At 48.7% G+C, this 25,779-nt stretch overlaps 2 protein-coding genes across 3 annotated transcripts; both read left to right on the forward strand.

Moving 5' to 3' along the window:
• Positions 1-4,209: 4,209 nt before the first annotated feature.
• Positions 4,210-12,703, forward strand: TMED2 (transmembrane p24 trafficking protein 2). Of its 2 annotated transcripts, XM_066609916.1 has the most exons (5): positions 4,210-4,518; positions 5,986-6,178; positions 6,980-7,000; positions 9,139-9,246; positions 10,894-12,703. In XM_066609916.1, the coding sequence occupies exons 1-5, from the start codon at positions 4,225-4,227 to the stop codon at positions 11,016-11,018; spliced, it is 741 nt and encodes a 246-aa protein (XP_066466013.1). In that variant the 5' UTR covers positions 4,210-4,224; the 3' UTR covers positions 11,019-12,703. The 2 variants fall into 2 exon arrangements, with proteins under 2 accessions (XP_066466013.1, XP_066466014.1); XM_066609917.1 differs by lacking the exon at positions 6,980-7,000.
• A 1,105-nt stretch (positions 12,704-13,808) lies between these two features.
• On the forward strand, positions 13,809-24,627 carry DDX55 (DEAD-box helicase 55). Its single transcript, XM_066609757.1, has 14 exons — positions 13,809-13,954; positions 14,521-14,571; positions 14,674-14,760; positions 15,451-15,542; positions 15,628-15,690; positions 16,226-16,375; positions 16,820-17,009; positions 17,464-17,546; positions 18,130-18,261; positions 18,791-18,883; positions 19,043-19,157; positions 21,273-21,441; positions 22,451-22,743; positions 24,050-24,627. Exons 1-14 carry the CDS (start codon positions 13,847-13,849, stop codon positions 24,215-24,217), a joined length of 1,794 nt encoding a protein of 597 aa, XP_066465854.1. The 5' UTR covers positions 13,809-13,846; the 3' UTR covers positions 24,218-24,627.
• The last annotated feature ends 1,152 nt before the right edge of the window (positions 24,628-25,779 follow it).

The following is a 25,779-nucleotide window of genomic DNA, read 5'->3' on the forward strand; positions in this document are numbered from 1 at the left end:
CTCAAGGCTGCACTGCAGCTGCACCAGCACTGGAAAGTTGGATAGGATCAGGTCCTTACTCCCTGTAAGTATGTATAGGACTGCAGATCAAGTATGCCTCTGCAGGAGGTCTGGTCTAGAGGGTTGAGCCTCCATTTGCCTGAAGATAACATCCGAAGGTTGCCAGTTTGAGGCCACCGGCACCGTGCGACCTTGAAGCAGCTGACAAGCTGAGCCGAGCTATTCCATCTGCTCTGAGCTTGGGAGGATGGAGGCCAGAATGTGCGGCCAGATCAAGAAAGAAACATCTGAATGTTGGGGTTTCTTGAAAGATAGAACCTTCTTTCAACTATAAAAATCCCTACAGGGATTTAAATAGCCTGCCTATGTAAACCGCCCTGAATAAAGTCAGAGGAGAAATCTGAGGACCAAGAAAGGCGGTATAGAAATACCTGTATTATTATTATTTAGAGCAATCTGTGCCAGGAGTCAATGCCATGTCTTGTGGGAGCTGAGTTCAACAACTGATGGTGCCTTTTGCAAAGACAGATCTTTCCTTGGTGTGGGCTGAATTCTGCAACCCATCAACTTCATTGGGGTGACTCCAAAATCTAGGGTTATAAGACAGGGGCATAATCACTTACCTGGAGGAGGCCTCTGTTGTTGCCCCCCTACCACAGGATGAAGCGCATGCCCCATTGGCACGGCTGCATCCGTGCCGGAATGCTGGATAGGACTGGGCCCTAAGTGAGATGAGGTCACTTCCCCTGAATATGGCTGAGAGCTAAACTAAAATTGCTGAATTATACAGCTGAGCAGGCCACACAAATAGGCTTGTGTTTTTTGGATGAACAGACTCTCTCTCTCTCTCTCTCTCTCTCTCTCTCTCACACACACACACACACACACACACACACACACCCTTCCCTGAGCCTACCCAGCTTAAAAAAATGACTTGGTAGCTTCTATTCACTTAACTTTCCAGACTCCACAGCAGCCATTTTCAACCACTGTGCCGTGGCACACTGGTGTGCCGCAAGTGGTCCACAGGTGTGCCATAGGAATTTGGGGGAAGGTCATTTATTAATAGGGCCAATGGGAGATGTGAGCCCCCCACTGGCAGCATGGTGTGCCTTGTCAATTGTCAAAAACCTGATGGTGTGCCTTGACAATTTAAGTACCTTGTCGGTGTGCCATGAGATGAAAAAGATTGAAAATCACTGCTCCACAAGGCTAATTCTTTGGCAACAGCGACTGGCATAGCTAGTAACACAATACAACCTGCTGGTAACAATATCTCAGCAATGCAAAACTCTTCCAGAGATTTACTGTTAACTGAGGGCACAAGCCTAACCAGGTCTAAACAGAAGTAAGTCCTATTTTGTTCAATGGGGCTTGCGCTCAGGAAAGTGTGGTGATGATTGCAACCTGACTCACAAACATTTTGCAGGTCTGGTCACTGGTGGTTCACTCACCCTTATGTTTTACCCCTCCTCTTCCCTCCTTTGCCCATGTGGATTGTAAGCACAGAGCAGGGATGTGCTAACCTGATGTACATACAGGGCCTTGTGGCTTATGGTGCAGCCCTAAACACACTGCAGAGCAGGGACTGTCAACCCTTCTTCCTCTCAGGGCACACTGAGAAGGCGCTCAGATGCTCAAGGCACACCTCGGTTTTTGGACCATTGACAAGGCACATCGTGCTGCTGGGGAGGGGGCTCCTGACTCCCGAGAGCCCTACTAACGAATGACCCTCCACCAAACTCCCACGCCTCAGCTGCACACCCTTCGCGGCACACCAGTGTGCCAAGCACATTGATTGAACATGGCGGCCGCAGCTACTCCAAAGTAAGTCCCACTGAACTCCCTTTCAAGTGTGTGTTGAATTTGCAGCCTGAAACACACAATAATTAATAATATTAATACTAATTATTAATATCAATAATTAATTATTAATCAATCGTTAATCATTAATCATCATAATCACTGACTATTAATCATTAAGTATTAACTTTAATTTATTAATCATTAACGAATACTAATGATCATATTATGTATATTAATTATTGTGCATTTTTGCATAATTTATTTATACATATATTATGTATATTCCATTTATATATCTTAATAGTTATATATCTAGTTTATATATTATATAAATATATTGGCTTTGTATATATATCATATTCAACCAATTATTAATCATTGATATTATTTGTTAATTACTTAAAATTATCAATTACAATTAATGATTACTAAGCATAACAAATGATAATTAATACTGATTAATATAAATAATGATAGAAATAAATAATTAATAAATATTGATAATTAATATTAATAATTATTTAATTAAGTATTAGTATTGGCAACCTTCAGTCTCGAAAGACTCTGGTATCGCGCTCTGAATGGTGGTTCTGGAACAGCGTCTAGTGTGGCTGAAAAGGCCAATCCGGGAGTGACAATCCCTTCCACGCTGGGAGCAAGTGCAGTCTGTCCCTGGTCTGTCTCCCTGGCTATGGGCCTTCCTTCTTAGCCTCAGTCTGTTGGCCAAGTGTCTCTTCAAACTGGGAAAGGCCATGCTGCACAGCCTGCCTCCAAGCGGGCCGCTCAGAGGCCAGGGTTTCCCACTTGTTGAGGTCCACTCCTAAGGCCTTCAGATCCCTCTTGCAGATGTCCTTGTATCGCAGCTGTGGTCTACTGTAGGACGCTTTCCTTGCACGAGTTCACCATAGAGTTCACCCCTGCTAATTGGGTAAGAGGCACTTTTTCAAGTGGGTGCTCCTTTTTTTAGCAGGGGGAGAGTAACTGGCCCACCTCACCCCAGCAGTGTCTGTTCTGGTGGCTGTCTGCTGGTATTCATTTGCATCTTTTTAGATTGTGAGCCCTTTTGGGACAGGGAGCCATTTAGTTATTTGATTTTTCTCTGTAAACCGCTTTGTGAACTTTTAGTTGAAAAGCGGTATATAAATACTTTGGGATCCTTTGGGATCCGGCCATCATCCATTCTCACAACATGGCCGAGCCAACGCAGGCGTCTCTGTTTCAGCAGTGCATACATGCTAGGGATTCCAGCACGTTCCAGGACTGTGTTGTTAGGAACTTTGTCCTGCCAGGTGATGCCGAGAATACATCGGAGGCAGCGCATGTGGAAAGCGTTCAGTTTCCTCTCCTGTTGTGAGCGAAGAGTCCATGACTCGCTGCAGTACAGAAGTGTACTCAGGACGCAAGCTCTGTAGACCTGGATCTTGGTATGCTTGTTGGACCAGACTCTCTTTGTGAGTCTGGAAAACGTGGTAGCTGCTTTACCGATGCGTTTGTTGAGCTCGGTATCGAGAGAAAGAGTGTCGGAGATCGTTGAGCCAAGCAAGGTACACAAAGTCATGGACAACCTCCAGTTCATGCGCAGAGATTGTAATGCAGGGAGGTGAGTCCACATCCTGAACCATGACCTGTGTTTTCTTCAGGCTGATTGTCAGTCCAAAATCTTGGCAGGCCTTGCTAAAACGATCCATGAGCTGCTGGAGATCTTTGGCAGAGTGGGTAGTGACAGCTGCATCGTCGGCAAAGAGGAAGTATTAATTAAGTCCAGCATTTACAATAATTGACTTTTGTCTTTAGTGAACATAATTAATTAAGTTCTTAATTAATTCACTTCTTAATTAGGTTCTTCATTCATTAATTAACTAAATTAATTGCTTAATTAGGGCAATTAAGGCTAAGGAGGGGCGGTGGAGCCCCCTCCACTCTAATTACTTTAGTGCTTAATTACTTAATTAAGTACTTGATTACTTAATTACTCAATTAATTAATTAAGTACTTAATTAATTAATGGACGTTAATTGAGTACTTTAATTAAGTACTTAATTAATTAATGGCCATTTCAGAGCTGGAGGCATCAGAGTGACACCCCAGGCCAAACCCCCCCATCACTGGGCCCCTCCAGGCAGCCTTGACAGGGCTCCGGGCGCGTTGCGCGGATTGATCCCCGCGAGCCACCATCCAAGCCTCCGTTGGCCACCGCCACCTCCCTTCTCCAGTCGCTCTCCGTCTCGTCCAATCAGCGCGCGCCTGGCGGCCGTGGCCGCGCCCCCTCCCTCTCGCGTCCCTGCGGCCGCGCGTCCAATCAGCGCGCGCCTCGCGGCCGCGGCCGCACCCCCTGCTCGGCCTGGGAGATGCCCCTCGGCGGCCGCCGTAGCGCCGGCCGCGGCTGGGGCCGTACGTGGCAGCGGCCGGCGGCGGCCTATGAGCGAGGGCCCCGTGCCCCGGAAGGGGCGTGGCCAGGACCGGAAGCCCCCTCCCCTCCGCGCCTGGCTCGTTGGCAGCTCGCGCGGCCCGCTCCCTGGCCCAGACGCCGCCATGTCGCCGCTGCGGGCGGTGCTGGCGCTGCTGGCCGCGCTGGCCGCCCCCGCCGCCGGCTACTTCGTGAGCATCGACGCGCACGCCGAGGAGTGCTTCCTGGAGCGCGTCCCTTCCGGCACCAAGATGGGCCTCATCTTCGAGGTCGCCGAGGGCGGCTTCCTCGACATCGACGTCGAGGCGAGTGGGCGCCCCGGGGGTTCAGCCTCGCTGGCGTCCTCGCAGGCCTCCGCGGGGGGCTTCGAGGGGAGGCCAGTGGGGGGCAGGGGGGGTGTGGAGCCCCCACCGAGCAGGGGGAACGGTCTGCTCCTGATTGGTCCCAGGGGTTCAGCCTCGCTGGCATCCTGAGAAGCAGGCCCCTGCAGCGGGCTCCCTGAGGGGAAAGCTAAGGGGCGCAGTGGGGGGGCAAGGGGGGCCGTGGAGCCCCCCCACAGTGAGCAGGGGGAGCGGTCCGCTCTTCACTTGCCTGGGGGTTCAGCCTCGCTGGCATCCTGAGAAGCAGGCCCCTGCAGCGGGCTCCCTGAGGGGAAAGCTAAGGGGCGCAGTGGGGGGGCAAGGGGGGCCATGGAGCCCCCCCACAGTGAGCAGGGGGAGCGGTCCGCTCTTCACTTGCCTGGGGGTTCAGCCTCGCTGGCATCCTGAGAAGCAGGCCCCTGCAGCGGGCTCCCTGAGGGGAAAGCTAAGGGGCGCAGTGGGGGGGCAAGTGGGGCCGTGGAGCCCCCCCACAGTGAGCAGGGGGAGCGGTCCGCTCTTCACTTGCCTGGGGGTTCAGCCTCGCTGGCATCCTGAGAAGCAGGCCCCTGCAGCAGGTTCCCTGAGGGGAAAGCTAATGGGCGCAGTGGGGGAGGCAAAGGGGGAACGTGGAGCCCCCCCACAGTGAGCAGGGGGAGCGGTCTGCTTTTAATTTGTCCCGGGGTTCTGCTTTATTAGCATTCTCTCTGCAGGGGGGGAGCCTTGAAGAGGAGGCTGATGGGCGCAGTGGGAGGGGGCAAGGAGGGGTGGTGGAGCCCCCCCACTGTGAGCAGGGGGAACAGCCTGCACTTAATTTGTCCCCGAGACAAATTTGTCTCCCGGGTGTCCGGGAGAGGCTGAGATAGGGCCATGAAGCAGCTGGGTAGGGTGGAAGTGTGGAAGGGTGAGGTGTGGGGTTTAGCCAGTGGTAATGTGTGATAATAGTGCTTGGGAGAATATGTCTTGGTCACGTCTAGGTTGAATGTGTGGGATGGCTATCTTAGTCACACCTTGTCCTCATAATCAAAGCTTTCCAATGTATTGGCCCCTTTCTTGGGGTCCCTTAAATGCCTTTCTGTTCTGGCCTGATTTTATAAAGCACTTTCAAAAACCCATTCTGTGCAATAGTTTTTTGCTGTTAATGGCCCAGTATGCTGAGAGAGACTGGGATTATTCAGTGGGGTCAGGTCACCTAATGCCATCTGACTTCCGTTTGTGCTAACCTCATTGCAAAAAGGGGCACTGTGATCCCCTCTGCATAAGTTGCCTTTCAGTCTCAGTTTCCCTGGTGTTACAGATCTTTTTCACTGAAGTTTAGCAAGGAAATCCTGGAGGGTAAAGGAAGTGCAGAAAAGGGGGCAGTGTGAATGCTGGAGTGGACCTAACTGTACCTGCTTTCCCTCTCTTTCCTTCTAGATAACTGGGCCTGACAACAAGAACATCTACAAAGGTGACCGGGAGTCCAGCGGGAAATACACCTTTGCTGCTCACATGGATGGAACATACAAGTTTTGCTTCAGCAACCGGATGTCCACCATGACGCCAAAGATAGTCATGTTCACTATTGACATTGGTGAAGCTCCCAAGGGGCATGATATGGAGACGGAAGGTGAGGCCAAGGCCAGGGCAGGAATTTTTCTGCTGGGCAACATTCACACAACTCTGTTCTGAGAAGTTGTCTCCCTTCTTCCCCTGCATTTGCCTCCTCCAGAGATGGCCCCGTAACCTTTAGGGTTCCAGGCACATTCTCTCTCCTGTATTTCAGTGCTCATAATCCAACCTAATTGGTTCTTATGGCTCTTTGATAGTCAGCAGCTCAGTGGAAATTGACAGAAGCTGATCCGATCCTTATTGGGTCTGACTTCAGTCTTGTTCCTGTGTCCGTGTTAGGCACACCTCACCTTTCCCGTATTGGCCCCTCCCTGTGCCTTTCAGTGATCCATTGGGATGTGAGGGCAGTTTCCTGGCCCTAGTTTTGCTAGCATAATCTCATCTCTTACAGCGGCAGTCTCCTTTGCCGCTCTGTTTTGTGGTTGCCAGCTTCCTGTCCAGAGTTGGCACCTCTTTAACAGCTCTGGACCATTGAGACATGATTAGGGTTAGCTGAATCCAGACTGCAACAATTTGTGCGCTACAGCAAGCAGGGCTCCCGTTTTGTTCAACAGAAAGAAGGTGTCATGGGGTGGGGAGAAGTTCTTTTCCCAACTAACCTGAGAGTACTTCCTTGAAACCACTAAAGAAGCAGGTGCTACCTTCAGAAGGTCAAGAACTGGAGACCCCAGCCGTACGTGTAGGGAAGGGCTATGTTCTTCCAGACGCTTCTGGGGCAAACTGTAAGATTGGCCTTGTCTGAGTGACACCTGCAGCCATTTGCTGTGTACTTGTGTTTATCTCTCATGCTTTTCTCTAGGTGGTGGAGATACCTGGGATGGTATGTGTACTGCTTTCAAGAAACTTTCTAGTCCTTCTGCATAACTTAATCACTCGCTAATGGCTGTTGGTGTGTGTGTGTGTGAGAGAGAGAGAGTTTTTGCTAACATTAGTTCCTTAGCACCTGTAGTTATTGTACAGTATTCAGGTGAAAACACTGTACAGTATTCACCTGTATGTGGTTTTCCAGTTCTTCAGATCACTAACATGCAAAGAGTTCCTCTTATTTATCCCCTTCTTTGAAGAGCAGACTCCACTAATACCAAATGCAGACAGCTTTGGGAACTCACACATGTGTGCCAGTTTCCAAGCAGGTCTACCATTTGCTCTTGGGGGTTGTAGTTTGACAAACACAAACCAAGTGCTCTCTTGGCTGTGCAGGATTTGTTTCACATTTTGGTTGCAGTTCAGAGTTCTTAACTTTGTTGAAAGCTGCCTTAATGAGATTGAGCAGTTGCAAGAGAGGTACAGGCTGCTGTATTAACTGAGCTCCCTTCAATGGTTTTGAGTGGCCCATAGTATGCTTCACCCAGGTCTGAAAACATCCTGGCACCATCTCACCCTTGGTGCCAGTGCTGGAGGATTTAGTAGCACTGAAGTGGGACTGCTGTTGATCAAGGGCTCTTAGCTAGATTTTTTTTTTCTCCCTCCACCCATCCCAGCAATTCCTGCTGGTTACCAGAGGTTTGGGAGACGGATACTCAGGCTGTCAGAAACCCCCTGTTTGGGAATGTGTTTAGCTTGGTATAAATGTGCATTTGTGGAGTGTTGGCATGTTTAAAGTGTGTGAAAGCTCTTCCTTGACTAATAAGGCACCTGGGTGACATTTGTGTGCTGGTCTTGATACAAGTGTGAGGATTTCTTTGTTTTGCCATCGTTTTTCACTCCCACTCCAGTCAAGTTTCTTTCTCCCCAGAAAGAATTCTCCTTACGTCCTGTTTGCGTGCTACCTGAATGTGCTGAGCTTAAAATAGTTTACACTAATGTTATGTCCAAGAGGGTATCTGAGCAGCTGCTTTGTTTTGTGGGTGTGCATGAGAGGGCTGCACTGAAGAGAGATGGTTGCTCTAGAAAGACTTCTGTTCTAGCAGTCTCTGAATAACTGGTAATTGGTCCAAAATGTTCTTTCTAAGTAAGTCGCAAAGGCTTTGTTAATCTTGCCAGAATGTCACCCGAAGTTACCTGTTAAGGGTGGTGGATTTAATGGACTGCCTTAATATTCAGATGAAACCTTTTAAGTCCTGTATATCAATACTCACAAGTAAAGTATTTGAGAATGGGAATCACAAGGAAGGCAAGATCGAGACCATGTTACTGATACTTGAGTTAAACCACATATCTTGCTTCTGCTTTAGAAAGAGTTATGAAACATTTGAAACTAAAGGAGAACACAGCCCAGCCAGTCCTAAAGGTCTAGTGCAGGGGTCTCCAAACCCTGGCCTGGGGTCCAGATGCAGCCCCCAGCAGGCCTCTTTCCGGCCCACAGCCAACCTCTTGTCCCCTGAAAGCCTCTGGCGCACTCAACTGAACATGACCAGAACTGTGCTCTGATTGTGTCTGGAGGGTGTTCTGAGGACCAGAGAGGTTGAATAAATGAGCCCATTCATTCATTTATTCACTCATCTAAGTTCCATCTCTATTTATTTAAATTTTATATTTAAATTTTTTCCCCGCCCTCCACACCACGCCAGATATTTGATGCGGCCCTGTGGCCAAAATGTTTGGAGACCCCCAGTCTAGTGGAATAGAAACATCTCTACTATTTTCCTGGAAGGATAAGAGATTAGTTAGAACACAGGAAATAATTTAGTGCAGTTAAAAATTCCACTTGTATAATGTGTATATGTCAGAATGTCGTAACTTAATCTGAGTTGCGTGAAAAGTTAAGCATAGGAGCGTCTGATCTTGGAAGCTAAGCAGGGTCAGGCCTGGTTAGTACTTGGATGGGAGACCACCTGGGAATACCAGGTGCTGTAGGCTTCTACCATAGTCTTTCCAGACTGAAGGTTGCCAACCAACCAAACCACCAACCAACCAGTAGCGATTTTAAGAGGGTTTATTTGTGCAAAACGGGCCAGTTGTGAAGATTTCAGACTTTGTCTGCTGCAACCAACACATTGTCTTGTGATCCATCTGCAGCTCATCAGAACAAGCTAGAAGAGATGATCAATGAACTAGCTGTGGCCATGACAGCCGTCAAGCATGAACAAGAGTACATGGAAGTTCGTGAAAGGATACACAGAGCAAGTAGGTGGTTTTGTTTTGTTCGTGCTCCCCCCCCAAAGTAATCGAGGTGTGTCCATGTAGTTGACTGTAATAGCCAGGCTAAAGTCTGAGGACTCCCTGCATTTTCCCTTCAGCATAGGCCTGTCCTTGCACACTCAAGCGAGCTACCATTGTGTTCAGGTAAGCATCCATAAGATTGCCTTGACTGCATTCCTATGCATGCTCACCTGGGGGTCAGTCATGTTGAACTGTGGGGGACTTACTTCTCAGTAACTGTGCATATGGGTGGATTGTTGGTCCCTAGCGTTGCCCTGCACTTCTGTGCAAGAGGTCAGAGATCTTTCTGTTCCTCTTCCCAGCTGGGAGTTGGTGGTTTCTGTAGCTGGTCTTGCCTCAGCGGGTCAGTGCGACTGCAGGGCAAGGTCCCCAGTCACCTTCAGTTGCAGGCTTGGATCCGAGAAGAAGATCGGCAGGTTGCGTTGGCCTTGGACAGCTGCGGTGCTTGGGAACCTCTCTGCCACCTCTTATGCAAGAGGGAAAGGCAGGCAGCCCAACAAGCCTCTCGCACTAGGCAGCAGAGGTTACAGGCTTAGTGGGGGAAGGAAGGTCAGGTAGTGTTACCAGCTGAAACAGCTTGAATTGGGTGTGGCGCGCCACACGGCATTCCTTTTGTGGTCCTTGCTGCTGAGAGTTGGCAAGCATCCCCTTGAGAGCGGGGTGTGATTCTCGTCCTGAAAAAGGAATCTTACTGGTAAATACATTTAACTAACAAAGTTAAACACCTGCATTCCATCGTTGTGTTTCCAAGCAGAGCCGCTGGCAGCCACTTAAAAAAAAACCTCCGAGCACGACAGAACTCTAATAACAGCCCCCAAAAGACCAGTGAAAGCAAAAGCATGTTACTTTTTGCCATTTTAAAATGGAAAAATAAATAGGTAGCAGCAGAAAGAAGAACGGAGGGAACCGGACAAAAAATTCATGGCCTGAATGCCACTTACCCAGAAGACCACTATCTTTGATGGTCGTGGCCTCGAGTGACAATCTGATCTGGGGCCAGTACTGGTCTCACACATGCTTCCCAGGAGACAGCTGTTGTAAAAGTGCCGTAAGGCACTTAGTGGCTGCCAGAGGGAGGGAGGTGCAGCACAGAGGCCAGGGTGGGCGCTGGGCCTCCGCGCTGAAGAGAGGAGCCCCAGGAACTGTCAGCAGTAACTCTGCCGCTGAACGTTTTGGGGGTGTTCTGGGGCAGGGGGAAGCAGGGAGGTGGCAAAACAGAGCAGTAGTAGGGCAGTTTAGGCCCGGGACAGCGAAAGAGGTCTCTGCTGGATCCTAACCCCCATCCCAAGCCTGCAATGACTCCATGGGGCTACTTGGTTCTGCACCAGCGATGTTGCTGGACCAGATCCAAGTAGCCCCATCGGTCAGGTTGGGGCTTGATGCGAGGTTACTTCGAGGAGACTGCTGGCTGTCCGTCTGTCCCAGCAGGATACGGTGCTGGCCATCTTGGTGCTGGTGTACCATGGCACAGGCAGCGCTGTTAGGACTGGACTGTAGGTGGATCAGCTCTTGTGGGAGGAGGCAGACCTTATGCTATCTAGGTCTCAAACTGCTTAGATTCTCTGGATTAACAACGCCTGTGTTTTTTTTCCTCTTCCTGTTCTCTGACAGTTAACGACAACACAAACAGCCGAGTGGTCCTGTGGTCGTTCTTTGAAGCCCTCGTACTAGTTGCCATGACACTGGGACAAATCTATTACCTGAAGAGGTTTTTTGAAGTGCGGAGAGTCGTTTAATCAAACCAACCCCCCTCGTCCCGCCCCGATCCCAGATTCTCCATTCTATGCCTACCAAACCACTTGGTTGCAAAAATCACTTAGTTTTTCTTTATCCTGAACTATAAAAACTTGTGTTCTAAGTTTCTTCTTAGCTTAAGGTTTTTTTTATAGATCCCCTCTCTAGGGAACTATGTGCTGAGGGTCTTTTATTGAAATGGGCCGACATCTTTCTCACGAGCCAAAGTGAGTTCAACCAAATTGCAAATGTTAGTTTAAAAAAAAAAAAAAGCAGCCAGCACTGTTGGTTGGTTGTCTTAAAATCTTCTATGATTCTTTTTGTAAAGAAATGCAATTTTTTTTTGTCTAGGGAAAACAGTCCTAAGTCCTAAAAGAGGCTTTTTCACAACATCTGCTAAGCTGGGGTTAGATGCGTAACTCTGTCCAAGGATTTTCTCTCCACCTTACACAGGCTGCCAAGGAAGAAGTGGACACTTGTTAGTTCTTATGTATGAAACCAGCTAGTGGCTTCCATTAGGGTACCATTGAGCTTGGCTTCTGTAAAATCTGCAGTACTTAATGCTGTTAAGTGTGCCGGTTTGTTCCCCGAGGTTCTCTCTTAAGTAGGATTTAAGTACAACGCTGCTCTCTTGTTGGCTAACTGTATGAACTTAAGTGTGTGTGTGAATCTAAAGAGGCAGTCGTTTGTGGGAACTTGGCTACGTGTGGTCTTCCCCCTCTGTTGCTTACGGATCCAAAGCTGCTCCTCTGTTTAGTACTGTTCTAGAGCTCGTGTTCCGAATGCTGGTTCCCAGTGTCAAAGGGTTAACAATTTGGGGGAAGGGGAGGGTACTCTTAAGCTATGCAGCCCATGTATTCAGAGTCATAACATTAGGATTGCAACTGCCTTTCCTACAAGGGAGGCTCCTGTGCCTTCTAAATGGCTGGGAGAAAAGAAGGTGGATGCTGTTGATTCCACCCAGTCAGTGAAGCTTCCTGAGAGGCCTTCACATGTTTAACAGCAGCACTGCGGATAAATTCTGTTGGTGCAGCTTCACCTGCAGCTCCATGACTAGAAAAAGTGTCTGTTGAATGTCTGCCTGCTATGCTGCTGTTAACAGCACAGGAGCCTCTGTACAGGAAGGAATTGGCAAGCCCTGTTAGGCTATCCTGAAATACCAGTGTGTCCTGTGCTTTTTCTCTCCCTTCAGACACATGTTGACTTTTACTTTTTGTACAAACTTTTTTTCTCTCTTGCTATCTTGATGATGGATTTAAAAAATAAAAACTCAGATTGCAGCGTCTGCCCACAGAAGCGGGTGCTGATCCAAGATTATGTTGTGGCTAATGTATATTGGACTGGTGTATATTGGTTGTAATTTTGGGAGCGGGAGGGAGTGGGTTCTTTTCAAGAGTGGGCGGGGGGGCATTCTATCGGTAACGCATAAAAGAGTTTTGTACCAAATTTAATTTAATTAAAATTTGTTACGAGTTTTCATGGTTCAAGTAATCTTTTTCAGCCTTCGGTGGACACTTTTAACACAGCCGTTATTCACACTGGGTGGCTCTCCCCACCCCCAGCGCGATTGTTGTATGCCAACTCTGCGCGAGAGTCTTTGGATTCCGACCAGAAGATGTACATTTAAAAGTGCTTGCAAATTGAAATATGGCCAGATTGGATAAATAAACACCTTCTTTAACAAAAAGCTGTTTCTGCTTTGATTCCTGTAGCGTAGGTCACTTTACAAGCTTAGGATTCGGTCCTGAGAACACTCAGTAACCCCACAGCCATTACAAGTCACTTTTGCAAACTAAACGACCGCCATGGAGGTATATGCTCTGCAGTACGAGGTCAGAATTCACAGTAAAGTACATCATAGTTTCTGTGGGATGTGGGAGCTGGTGATAAACAGTATTTAATATTTTAAAATGAGTACTCTAGGTTGGCCATAGAGCAATTGGGGGAGGTAGTCTTTTGGGTATGGGGGGGGCTATTTGCTAGCATAGGTAATAATAGCTGGCCTTATATTAAACAATTGGAGTTGGTCTCATTGTACTGCCCTGTGCAAATATATGACTGTTTGGTACCAATTCTATAACGGAAATAGCCATTAACAGAGAACCAAGTTAGGGAGTTGCACTAAACCAATGAAGAAGGAGGGGTGTTGTCCACCCCCAAATGTTTTGTTGACAGTGTCCTGTGTTCCATTCGAATATAACAGGCTTTCAGAGTTGGTTACGTACGATGCCAAGAGGCCTTCTTTTAATCACATGGAGGTGTGCTGCACTTCAGGCATTTTTTGGGAGGACATTATGGGGGTGGGCAGATATTAACATCATTTTTATATACAAATATATTAACAGGTTATACGTACATACAGATTTATATAAAACGTGTGTGTATATATATGTGTGTATATATAAACAATGCATATATACATTTATATATATTTATATATATTAACAGTATATATGTATATTTTCATTTATATATATAAATGAATGAATGAGTTTTTAAATATGCATTTATATTAGTAACAGAATGTATTTATACGTATATATATATAATAATAAACAGAATTTAACAGCCAGGGTCCTTGGAGGGGGATGGGACTAACCAGTGGGGTCTCCAGTCTCATCCTGGATTGATTGGGGGGGGGGTGAGAAGAAGGCTGAGGCCAAGGCAGAGGGACCCAGACTGGTGGGGGGAAACAGGCGTTGCCCGGAACCAAAGTCTCGCAGCTTCTGTTTCCCGGACGGACGGAGTGGAGCGTCGGACGCGCAGGTGCTGGGGGAACTGAGAGCGGGCGGACCGCCGTTCAGAGCCGGCCAGGAGGCTCACAGGCGGCATGGAGTCGGTGACCGAGGGCCGGTGGGCGTCCCTGCCCGTCCAGCTCAGCCCGGGCGTCCTGCGGGCCCTGCAGGAGCTGCGCTTCTCCCACATGACTCCTGTGCAGGTGGGGGGGCAGGGGGGTCTCCCCTGAAGGGCTCTCTGGAGTGACACGTGCCATTCCCCCTCTCCCTCCCCCACCCCTGGGGCCCCCACTCCCCCCTCTCCCTCTCCCACCCCTGGGTTCCTCCCCCTCTCCCTCCCCCACCCCTGGGTTGTCCCCCACTCCCCCCTCTCCCTCCCCCACCCCTGGGTTGTCCCCCACTCCCCCCTCTCCCTCCCCCACCCCTGGGTTGTCCCCCTCTCTCTCTCCCACCCCTGGGTTCTTCCCCCTCTTACCTCTCTCCCTCCCCCACCCCTGGGGTCCACTCACTCCCCCCCTCCTCACCCATGGATTCTCCACCCAAATCCCCCCTCCCTCCCCCACCCCTGGATTCTGCCCCAGCACCCCCCAAATCCCCCTCCACACCCCTGGATTCTCCCCCCAGCACCCCCCTCTAATCCCCCCTCTCCCCACCCATGGATTCTCTCCAAATCCCCCTCTTCCTCCCCCAACCCTGCATTCTCCCCCCAAGTTGTATCCTAGCACCCATTGTCTTTTGTTTTAAGAGTCACCTTCTTTCTCTCTTCTAGTCCGCGACGATTCCTTTGTTCATGACAAATAAGGACGTGGCTGCCGAAGCGGTGAGTGTTCCAGGGCTTGAGTGAGCTGCGATGTTTTTGCCCGTTTCATCAAGCTTGGAACGAGATAAACCATATCTGGGGACTTTGTTTCCATCCCCCCAGGTCACCGGCAGTGGCAAAACATTGGCTTTTGTCATTCCCATCATAGAGATTCTTCTCCGGCGAGAAGAAAAGCTCAAGAAAATGCAGGTAATACCTTCCCGTTTCTATCTTTCCTTGCATGCGAGTAAGCACACATGAAGAGGGGGGGAAATGGTCTTGCGTGATGGACGGGTTTGGAAAGGCTCCTAAGTATTTGATGCTTGTGCATAAGAATCTGGATTTCTGCACAGGGCTGGTGGAAAGAAGAAAAAAGACGTGGCAGTTTTGAAACTTTTTTGAAGTATTCAGACTATATTACAGTGGTGGTTCTCAAACATTTTAGCACCAGGACCCATTTTTTAGAGTGACAATCTGTCTGGGACCCAGCAGAAGTGATGTCATTCACTTGGAAGTGTTGTCATGGCTGGAAGTGACATCATCAAGCAGGAAAATTGTTTACACCCCCATATGACGAAATACTAACTAACTAACTAACTAACTAACTGATGCCCAAGGCAGCTTACAATTATAGATTTTAAAAAAAATATATACACTTAATTAATTAATCTAAAAGTTTGCAATAAGTATGTTTCAGCATTTATTTAAAGTAAAGGTGAATATTTAAATATGCAAATGCATGTTTAAAATGCATTTGCAGCCCTTTCTTGCCCTTTGTCCCTCGTGGTCTCAGCCCTCATAAGTCCCCTTCAGATTCCATTTGTAGAGGACGGAGGCACCAACTGCATCCAGCAAATGTCCACTTGACCATTTCGCTCTTTCTTTTCACCACCTTCTCAGGTTGGCGCGATCGTCATCACGCCTACGAGAGAGCTCGCCGTTCAAATCGACGAAGTGATCTCCCACTTCACCAAGTACTTCCCACAGTTTAGGTCAGTAGTTACAGGATAGTAAGACTGAGAGGGGGCAGGAAGGACTTGGGGGACTTTTCTGAGCTGTGTGTCTGTTTTGTCCTAGTCGGTGCCTTTTGATTGGTGGGAAGAATCCCATGGAAGACGTAGAAAGATTCAAAGAACGAGGGTGAGTTGGTTCCTGATCAGTTCACCCCAGAATGCCTTGCCACGGACAAATGTCTTCCACCCTGCGGTTCGTAGGCTGAGCCTGGATGCTCTGGGTTGAAATGAGAGCTGTACTTTAGCCAATGTCCAATTTCCCTGACTCCGCAGTTTGGGAACTGAGTGGTGCTTAAATGGTTTGACAAAGACCTCAGAGCTTTTGGCGTTTTGCATACCCCGCATGGCCACCATTGTCTATGTGATTTGTTGTTGACTGAAAGGTCATCATGTGGTGCAAACCTCTATTGGGATAGGACTTGTGAGATCCTTTGGGTGTAGCTAGTGCTGTGTCACATCGTTCTTAGTGCCTGTCTAGCCTTCCATCTGCTTTTCCATGTGAATAAATATATGATGAATTTAGGTCATGTCAGTTTGATTTTTTGAATCTCCTTTCTGGGAAGAGTGGTATGTTTGTCTCTCTTGGGACCTTGTCTGAGATGAGGAATGGGTCTCCAAACCTGCTCAAAACCTTTCTGTCCCCTTTCCCCCCAACCCGATAGTGGAAATATCATCGTAGCCACTCCAGGCCGTTTGGAGGACATGTTCAGGAGGAGATTGGATGGGCTGGATTTGGTCAGCTCTGTGAAATCTCTTGACATCCTTGTCCTGGACGAAGCTGATCGCCTTCTGGATATGGGCTTTGAAGCCAGGTATGTGCTCTAGAAGCAGGGCACACCTTCTAGTGTTTTCTTGATTGTGGACTAGCTTGGGACACGCTTGCTCTGAAAGCTTATGCCCTTCTCTTCTTCCAAAAGAACTTGGGAAAACTGGAAAAAGGTTTTCAGGTTCAAGCTCAGAGGGTACACTGCTATTGTATAGTGCCACTCTGTTATTTTTTGAGGATGGGTCCACTGATCTGTAGAGGGGCAATAAATTCAGGTGATTAATCAAGAAGTCTGCATAGGACCTCCATGTTCAGCGGCAGTGAGCCACAGAAGAGCGGTTGTGAGGTGGGGGGCACAGCAGAAAAAACTAATGGCACTGCTTGGGGGCTTTGTAGAAGAATCCGTCAGCATCTGCCCTGTGGGAAAGAGGGATGCTAGATCTGCCCCAGCAGGGCTGCTGTTAATGTTCTTAGCTATGTTTGCTTGCAGCTTAAACACCATTTTGGGCCTTTTGCCCAAGCAGAGAAGGACTGGCCTTTTTTCAGCGACTCAGACCCAAGAGGTGGAGAATCTGGTGAGGGCAGGCCTCCGGAATCCGGTCCGCATCTCAGTGAAGGAGAAGGGGATGGCCGCAAGCAACACCCAGAAGACCCCCACGCGGCTAGAGAACTACTACATGGTGAGGAGATCCTTTTCTCTCCCTCTTCCACCTTCCCTGTAGTCAGTGGCTGAGTGGCCCTGCTTGGTCTCGATTCTGCCCAATAAAGAAGTGGGAACACAAAAGCTTTTGACCCTGCCCTGTTCTGGGTGATGTAGCACTCCCACTCTCCAGATCTGTGCTTGTGTCGATTCCACTTGGGTTCAGCTGAGCCTGTGGCACTTGGATCTGAATGGAGTTGGTGGATACCGACAGCCCAGGAGCTGACCAAGAAGTGGGGTGATATGCCAAAGGGTCTCAACACCAGGATGGGGGTGGGGTGGGGTGGGAGAGTGGAATAAAAGAAGCTCCAAGTTGGTAGCAAAGATGGAAGAGAACAATAATTAATAAATATTGCAGACTTCAACAGAACCCCAGTATGACTTACCGTTTTCCTGGCCTTTTTATGTCTTAATTTGTCTTCTATCTGTTTCAGATCTGCAAAACAGAGGAGAAATTTAACCAGTTAGTCCACTTCCTTCGTCAGCACAAGTCAGAGAAACATCTTATTTTTTTCAGGTAGTACTGAATAGATCCTTTTTTTGGGGGGGGGGGTATTGTAATATTCAGGGTTTGCATTGGTGGGACCTGACACAGAGTCGTTGCAAAGATTCCTGAGACGCTGGATGTTAAGTGTGTTGAACATTTTAAATGGGCCTTGTAAATTGAGGGTGATGGTGACCCTACAAATGCAAAAGAGTTAGGTGAGAGAGGCTGGTTCTCTTCCCCGCCCGCAAACTGTATCTCCGTTTAAAACTACCTTTTGTGGCATCAGATCATTAGGCCCCTTGGATCTGACTGGCAGGGTTTTGGCTAGGGTCTTTTCCAGCAGTACCTGGAGGTGAATGGGGTTGAAATTGGAACCCATATGCAATAAAGTAATCTAACAATAAAGTAATCTAATCTAATCTAATGCAAGCAAAACAGGTGCTTTATCCACTGAACTTTGGCTCCATCCCAAGCTCATCCCATTTCAAGAAAAAAATCCCATAATAAACTCTCGTGGAACAGATTTCACCATTTTTTTTCACTATTATGTTTCTTCTTTCAACCCAGAGGAAACTTAAAATCAAAACTTGTGGTCTACGCTTGTACCTTTCAGCACTTGTGCTTGCGTGGAATATTATGGGAAAGCTTTGGAGTCTTTGGTTAAAAACGCGACAATAATGAGCATCCACGGAAAAATGAAGCACAAACGGAACAGAATCTTCATGGAATTCCGGAAACTTCCCAGGTGAGAAACTCCCCAGGAATTCCGGAAACTTCTGCAAGAGCTAATCCGGCCACCACTGGAAGCACTTGCTTGGGGCCAAGATGTGGATGTTGATTTAGATGTGAGATTACTGAATAAACCGCTAATTCGAAGAGAGTAGCTACAGAATCCCACTTCTAAGTACCAGAGAGTGCAACTGGAAAGATCTCACGGCGCAGTTCTGCAGGCTGAATGGGGGAATCATTCCCATGCTTCTCTGTTTAAAAATGTTCAGTCTATTGTTAATGGGCATGTCCCTGTTAGCACAGGCTGCCGTATTCTCGATGGGTGGAAGTTTCTGAATAGCTGTCAAGGGTAGTCCCTTGCATAAGACCCTGCAGTAGTCTAGGCTGGATGTTACAAGAGGCCGGATAGCTGTAGCAAGGTTTAGGAGAGGCCACAGCCGATATATCCACCTACACTGCATGGCACTGAAAGTCTGAAAACCATAAGTGGGTAGTGGACTTGCTCCTCTCTTTAAAAACTTTGTCTTTTCCCCCTGATGTTGTAGCGGCATCCTGGTCTGCACCGATGTGATGGCCCGCGGCATAGACATTCCAGAAGTGAACTGGGTTTTGCAGTACGACGCTCCGAGCAACGCAAGGTATCGCAAGCTCTTTCAGGACTGGCCGTTCGTCGACTGAGCTGCCACTGTTGAAACAGCATAGAAGTGTCGGAAGTGTGCGTGTTTGTAAATTGCATGTGCTCCCCCCCCCCAAGCGGCTGTTCTTGCTAAGCTGCCTTTTCAAATAATGTTTTCCAGTGCCTTCGTTCATCGCTGCGGCCGCACCGCACGCATTGGCCACACGGGCAGCGCTCTTGTGTTCCTGCTTCCTATGGAAGAGGCCTACGTCAACTTTCTCGCCATTAACCAAAAGGTGAGAGCTTTCAAAGGGTTAGGGTAGAAGCTCCAAGGGTATGGCTTTCCAAATCATGGTCCGGGGGCCAGATCCGGGGCTTGGGGAAATCCCTCTGCTTCATGAGTGAAGTTTACCATTCTGCTTCTGCACCACATGTATTAGGAAAGATATTGAGAACAAAACGGCTAATATTATAATGGCGTTGTACAAATCTATGGTAAGGCCACACCTGGAGTATTGTGTCCAGTTCTGGTCACCACATCTCAAAAAAGACATAGTGGAAATGGAAAAGGTGCAAAAGAGAGCGACTAAGATGATTCCTGGGTTGGGGCACCTTCCTTACGAGGAAAGGCTACGGCGTTTGGGCCTCTTCAGCCTATAAAAGAGACGCCTGAGGGGGGACATGATTGAGACATACAAAATTATGCAGGGGATGGACAGAGTGGATAGAGAGATGCTCTTTACACTCTCACAGAACACCAGAACCAGGGGACAGCCACTAAAATTGAGTGTTGGGAGAGTTAGGACAGACAAGAGAAAATATTTCTTTACTCAGCATGTGGTTCTTCTGTGGAACTCCTTGCCACAGGATGTGGTGATGGCGACTGGCCTGGACGCCTTTAAAAGGGGATTGGACAAGTTTCTGGAGGAAAAATCCATTACGGTGTACAAGCCATGATGGGTTATGTCAGAATGCCAGATGCAAGGGAGGGCACCAGGATGAGGTCTCTTGTTATCTGGTGTGCTCCCTGGGGCATTTGGTGGGCCGCTGTGAGATACAGGAAGCTGGACTAGATGGGCCTATGGCCTGATCCAGTGGGGCTGTTCTTATGTTCTTATGTTCAGTACATCTGTGCACTGGGCATCGGACGTAACTGCCCAGAGCATCCCGGTGCCCAGATCTACTTGAATATCACACCGCATTGGACTCAGAATGGTAAGCTGTGGTCCAAATGGGGACTGCTTTTTGGACAGACAGCGGTTGTGAATATGGTGACTGCTGCTCTAGGCTGTTGGATTCTGAGACCCAGGGGGCAGGCCAGAGGCAGGGGGTGTATCCATTGCAAGCGCAGGGGTTTGCCCCAGAGACAAGGTGCTCTGACAAAAGTGCTATCTCTGAGCTTTATAGGCTTTTGGGGCTCAGGACTGGCCCTTGAAGGTCAGCTAATTTGAGTGCTGAGTCCGGCCTTAGTGGATGCCCTTGAACCACAGAGGCTTGCAGTAAAACCAGATTGTTGGCAGGGTTCAGGCATTGTGGCCAGACTGCAAACCTTGGTTCAACGCAGCAGGTTCCACCTGGAATGGAGCTTCCGGGCTTTGAATTGTGATTGTCTAGGACAGCCATTTTCAGCCACTGTGCTGTGGCACACTGGTGTGCCGCGAATGGTCCCCAGGTGTGCCACAAGAATTTGGGAGCGGGCCATTTATTAGTAGGGCCAATTGGGGGTGGTGTGCCTTGTCAGTTGTTAAAAAAAACTGATGGTGTGCCTTGACCATTTTAGTGCCCTGTCCGTGTGCCTTGAGATGAAAAAGGTTGAAAAATCACTGGTCTAGGACAGGGGTGTCCAAAGTTTTTGGCAGGAGGGCCACATCATCTCTCTGACATTGTGTCGGGGGCCGGGGGGGGGAAGAATTAATTTACATTTAAAATTTGAATAAATTTACATCAATGAATATATTAAAGATGAACTTAGATGAATGAATGAAGGTCTTGTAATAGCTCAATGCCTATAAAAGGCCTTGCACAGAGCAAGGCTGGCCTTTCCTTTGCTGCCACTACTGCATCACAGACGTGAAACAACAAGCAGTGGAGGGAGCCCTCAGCCCACAGCTCACGTGCGAGGTCAAACAGTCGCCCTCACGCTGAGAGCAGTTGCTTCAGGCCAGTGTGGGCTCCAACAAATCTTTGGAGGGCCAGAGGCTCATTGGAGACTGAGGGCTCCCTGAGGGCCGCATTGAGAGGCCTCGAGGGCCGCATGTGGCCCCAGGGCCGGGGTTTGGGCACCCCTGCTCTAGGAGAAGGAAATGGACAGCATTAAAGCATCTTGTGATGAGAATTTTTATTCTAGCAGAACAGCGGCAGATGTTTCCAAACAATCTGACACTGGATTCTCTCTCTTCCATCCGTAACAGTGTCCCCTGCAGGAAATGACGCCGCAGAGGAACGTGGCAGACGTTCTGCCCAAACTGAAGGCCCTGAGTTTGGCTGACAGAGCAGTGTACGAGAAAGGGATGAAGGCGTTTGTGTCTTGGGTGCAGGCCTACGCCAAGCACGAGTGCAGCCTGATCTTCCGCGTAAAAGGTGATTCGTGCCTGCAGCGCCTGCGTTTCTGGGCCCGGCTAAGCAAGAACTGCTGCTGACCTTGGCCACAGAAGGGAGTGGGGAGACTCTCTGGGCTCTGTTGCCAGCCATTTCCTCTCTTCTTTCATTTGTTTCATCTTTTAAGACAGTAAAGCTGAGGAACGAGGCCTGGGTCTTTGTTTGATTTATGTCCAGTGCCTCATACCTGGAATTCCTTTAGAGCTGGGATTCTCTCACTATGGTCTTCTCCTCTTGTGACGTTACTTACGGCTTCCAGGTCTTGTGGCTCAGCCTGTAATAATGAATTGTCTATCCCTCTTCCTCTGCCAGCAGAGCCCTAGAAAAAGAGCTGCAGAATAGTTTTTAGCAATGTTCAACGTTGTGCTCCAAGCTCCTGCATCACAACTATGGATCTTTTGCAGCACATTGGTTGCAAATAGCTGCTCTGGTTCACCAGGCGGTGTTGGGTGGTGCGTGTGGCACCTAGCAGTGAGACCATCACAGGAGCTTCCGGTGGTGGCAGGAGACTTGGCCCAGTGGGCAGTTGGCTTGGCTCTAGAGTGCAGTTTTCAAGTGTGAGAAAAAGCACACCTGTGCGCCCTGATTCTCTCTGACCTTGGACACTCCCGTCACAGGCTCCATATCTGGAAGTAATTGAGGATGACATCATCACCAGTTACTTCTGGCGGTAACTCTTAAGGAGAGTGTGGCAGCAGTTGGTGCATTGGGGGAGCAGTGTTAAGAAATGCTGCTCCAGAATGAATGAAAATTAATGTTTTAATTCTCATTGAGCCATGCTTAATAATTGCAGAGGGGTAGCCATGTGAATCTGTTGCATCAGAACCATCCAAGGGCCTTAACGGCGTCCTGAAGACCAACAGTCTAAGCAAAGCTAAATGTGTTTTCCTTTAGGCTTCACAAGACTCTCTCATGTCAATATAACAGTGATATTCTTTTTCTGTCCTTGTTTCTGGGCCTGATCCATTCTTGCCTTTCACCACCCTAACAGACCTGGACTTTGCCAGCCTAGCTCGAGGCTTCGCTCTGCTGAAGATGCCACGGATGCCGGAACTGAAAGGCAAGTCCTTCTCGGACTTCGTGCCCGTCGATATAGACACAGACTCTATCCCTTTCAGAGACAAAAACCGAGAGAAACAAAGGCAGAAGCTGCTGGAGCAGAAACAGAAGGAGAGACAAGAACAGGGTGGGAGGACGAGGGTGATCAGGAACAAGTCCTGGTCGAAGCAGAAGGCCAAGAAGGAAAAGAAGAAGAAAATGACCGCTAAACGGAGAAGAGATGAGGTGAGCGGCCACTTCTCTGCAGCCATTTGACCTCTCCATGTTCTGCCCTTCAACAAGAAGTTCCCAAAGGAGGTTTACACTGTGAAATTGATCAACCCGCACCTTCGGTCTAAAATTTTCACTAAGAATGTCTTAACTTTCTGCCTAAAGGTGGCCTGTAAAGGAAATCCCATAAATCCCCCTGGTATCCACAGATCCGTTTATCTGCAGTTTCCAGGCCTCACCCTGCACCCATTAACCTTCATTTATGTTGCTTATAGTCACGTGAAGGGATCTTGTACTTGCTTAAACCAGATGCTATAAGAAGAAAGCTTATAGCAAGGCAAGCAGGCAGGCAGCTTGCAGCTAGAGGGGACAACTCTAATGTGCTTCCTGTTAATGTTCCTGATCCTGTTAATGTGCAAATGTGCTTCCTGTTAATGTTGGCTGAGTCGTCCCCTCTAGCTGCAGGCTACCTGCTTGCTTGTCTTGCTGTAATCAGTCTGGTTAAAGTTGTCGGGGCCCCTCCCAGATGCCCTGACCCCCGACTTACCTGGGAGCAGGCACCCCATGCCCAGGGTGGGGAGGCTTCCCTGCCCTTGAAGGGGGCAAAGCAGGTTGGCTAACCCAACCAGCCAGAGGGGGCTGTCAGGGCAAACAAGGAACACTACAGGAAACAAGCCAGGAACAGGAAAGGCCTTTTCTGCCCCACCTGGAGGAAGGGGAGAGGCCAAAGGGGGCAGGCTTGCTCCATAAAGCAGGAAGGCCAGGGATGCGAGGCAGTCAGTGTGAAGCAGGGAGCTGTGAGGTGAACAGCTCCTGCTCCTAGGCCAGGTTTGGCAGCTCTGCTAGGGAGGAGGACAAGGGTGTTGGAACCCCCTCCCCCTTCAGCCAATCCGAGGCTTACCTGGGGGTGGAACAAGCCTGCTCCAGGCCCCTCCAGGGCAGGGACCCTACAAAAGTAAATACAGGATTCATTTGTGCAACTATAAACAACATAAATGAAGGTATTGGGTGTGGAGGGGCTATGGAGATAGGGCTCCCTGTGTCCAAGCTTTCTAGATCTGTGGGGGGGCATGGAACAGATCCCTGTGGATGTCTGTACTTAGCTAGCTTTGTAGTGTTCCTTAATTTCAGTAACTCAGCCCGGTTAGCCCTTGGGATGTGTGCACAGCCTGGCCAAAAGTCTGTGTGCATCTCCCTACTACGAACAGTAACAGAAGGTTAATGAGATGCTGAGGGAAAGACCAAAACAATCGGCTTGTCTATTTCGGTGCTCCTTTAAAATCTAGATCTCTTTCTTTTTCCCTCTCACCCATTTTTATAGGGCTCCGAGATAGAAGATGAGGACTTGGAGGAGCTCCTGAACGATACTCGGCTCTTGAAACGGCTAAAGAAGGGCAAGATCAGTGAGGAAGAGTTTGAGAAGAAGCTGCTATCCAGTGGAAAGAGAGCCCGGACCGAAACAGTGGATGACTCCATGTCTGAAGGATGAAAAATGAACTGAAGGCTTAAAGTGGGCATTCCAGCTGTGCAACCCAGTCCTACCTGTGTTTCCTTGGCAGTAAAGGCCTGTCATTGGGAATCCCTCCCAAGGCAGTAGGTATAGGATTGCAGCCTAAGGAGTAAGCCCTATTGAGCTCAGAGAGAATGATGGTTGCGGAAGGGGGTGCATCATAGAGCTACATATGATGCTTTAAGCTTCTAGTTTTCCACTTCTGGGGTAAGGTCCCTCTGGGAGGTAGCCTGACCCATCCACAGGGGCAAGTGGACTTCCCAGCAAGGACAGGATCCTGGACCAGGCGCAGCCTTCTTCCTTGTTTCTTGGCTGTACAAGTGTATTCAACGCCCTTTAAAAAGGAGACTCTTTCCCTTCCATAAAGGACAATAAAATGCTTCCCCACCTGCTTGGAGAAGACTCACTGTTTTGTCTGTAGGCGATTTGCTTGTGTCTGGTTCTAGAAGGGGAAGTAAGTTAGTCTGTTCAGTAATTCTAATGCCAGCACTAGATTTGACCTTCAATCCCTTGAGCACTTAAACAGGGCAGAGGTTTGCCAGACCCCTCTGGAGTTAAGAGGAGAGATAGTAAAGTGAATTGCTAAGCAGGATAAACACGACTAAGCAAGTACTTAGAGGGTTGTAGTCCAAGTTTTTCTGTTGGCAACCTTCAGTCTCGAAAGACTCTGGTATCACGCTCTGAAAGGTGGTTCTGAAACAGCGTCTAGTGTGGCTGAAAAGGCCAATTCGGGAGTGACAATCCCTTCCACACCAGGAGCAAGTGCAGTCTGTCCCTGGTCTGTCTCCCTGGCTGTGGGCCTTCCTTCTTTGCCTCTTTGCCTCAGACTGTTGGCCGAGTGTCTCTTCAAACTGGGAAAGGCCATGCTGCACAGCCTGCCTCCAAGCGGGCCGCTCAGAGGCCAGGGTTTCCCACTTGTTGAGGTCCACTCCTAAGGCCTTCAGATCCCTCTTGCAGATGTCCTTGTATCGCAGCTGTGGTCTACCTGTAGGGCGCTTTCCTTGCACGAGTTCTCCATAGAGGAGATCCTTTGGGATCCAGCCATCATCCATTCTCACGACATGACCGAGCCAATGCAGGCGTCTCTGTTTCAGCAGTGCATCCATGCTAGGGATTCCAGCACGTTCCAGGACTGTGTTGTTTGGAGCTTTGTCCTGCCAGGTGATGCCAAGAATGCGTCGGAGGCAGCACATGTGGAAAGCGTTCAGTTTCCTCTCCTATCAAGAAGTTTAGTTTATCACTAATTAAACTTGGGATACAATCTAGATTCTCAACACACTTTTAAAAGACTAACACGTGTACAATGGCACAATCTTTTGTAGATGCTTCTGGTACAAATCAGTTCTATACCAATTTTAGTTAAATGTGGACTGCATCTAGGAGGAAGCAAACAGCAAAATTATCACTTCGTGGTAGGGATTGTCCTTCCTCTAACAGTGATGTTAATTACCATGACAGCTTACAGTTAAAATGCATGCTGGGAAACAGCAGTGTGAAGCTGTGCAATAGACTTCTGTCCCAATTTTATCTCAGGTTTAAAA

Source organism: Tiliqua scincoides, chromosome 14 (assembly GCF_035046505.1).
Source record: "Tiliqua scincoides isolate rTilSci1 chromosome 14, rTilSci1.hap2, whole genome shotgun sequence".
Lineage (NCBI taxonomy): Eukaryota > Metazoa > Chordata > Lepidosauria > Squamata > Scincidae > Tiliqua > Tiliqua scincoides.

Excerpts from the sequence above, each read along its gene's own strand:
- TMED2 (XM_066609916.1), top strand. The coding sequence starts at position 4,225 with ATGAGCGAGGGCCCCGTGCCCCGGAAGGGGCGTGGCCAGGACCGGAAG. Across the intron at positions 7,001-9,138 it reads TGGTGGAGATACCTGGGATG|CTCATCAGAACAAGCTAGAA; the intron begins GTATGTGTACTG and ends ATCCATCTGCAG. Across the intron at positions 9,247-10,893 it reads TGAAAGGATACACAGAGCAA|TTAACGACAACACAAACAGC; the intron begins GTAGGTGGTTTT and ends GTTCTCTGACAG.
- DDX55 (XM_066609757.1), top strand. The coding sequence starts at position 13,847 with ATGGAGTCGGTGACCGAGGGCCGGTGGGCGTCCCTGCCCGTCCAGCTC. Across the intron at positions 16,376-16,819 it reads GATATGGGCTTTGAAGCCAG|CTTAAACACCATTTTGGGCC; the intron begins GTATGTGCTCTA and ends GTTTGCTTGCAG. Across the intron at positions 18,262-18,790 it reads GAATTCCGGAAACTTCCCAG|CGGCATCCTGGTCTGCACCG; the intron begins GTGAGAAACTCC and ends CTGATGTTGTAG.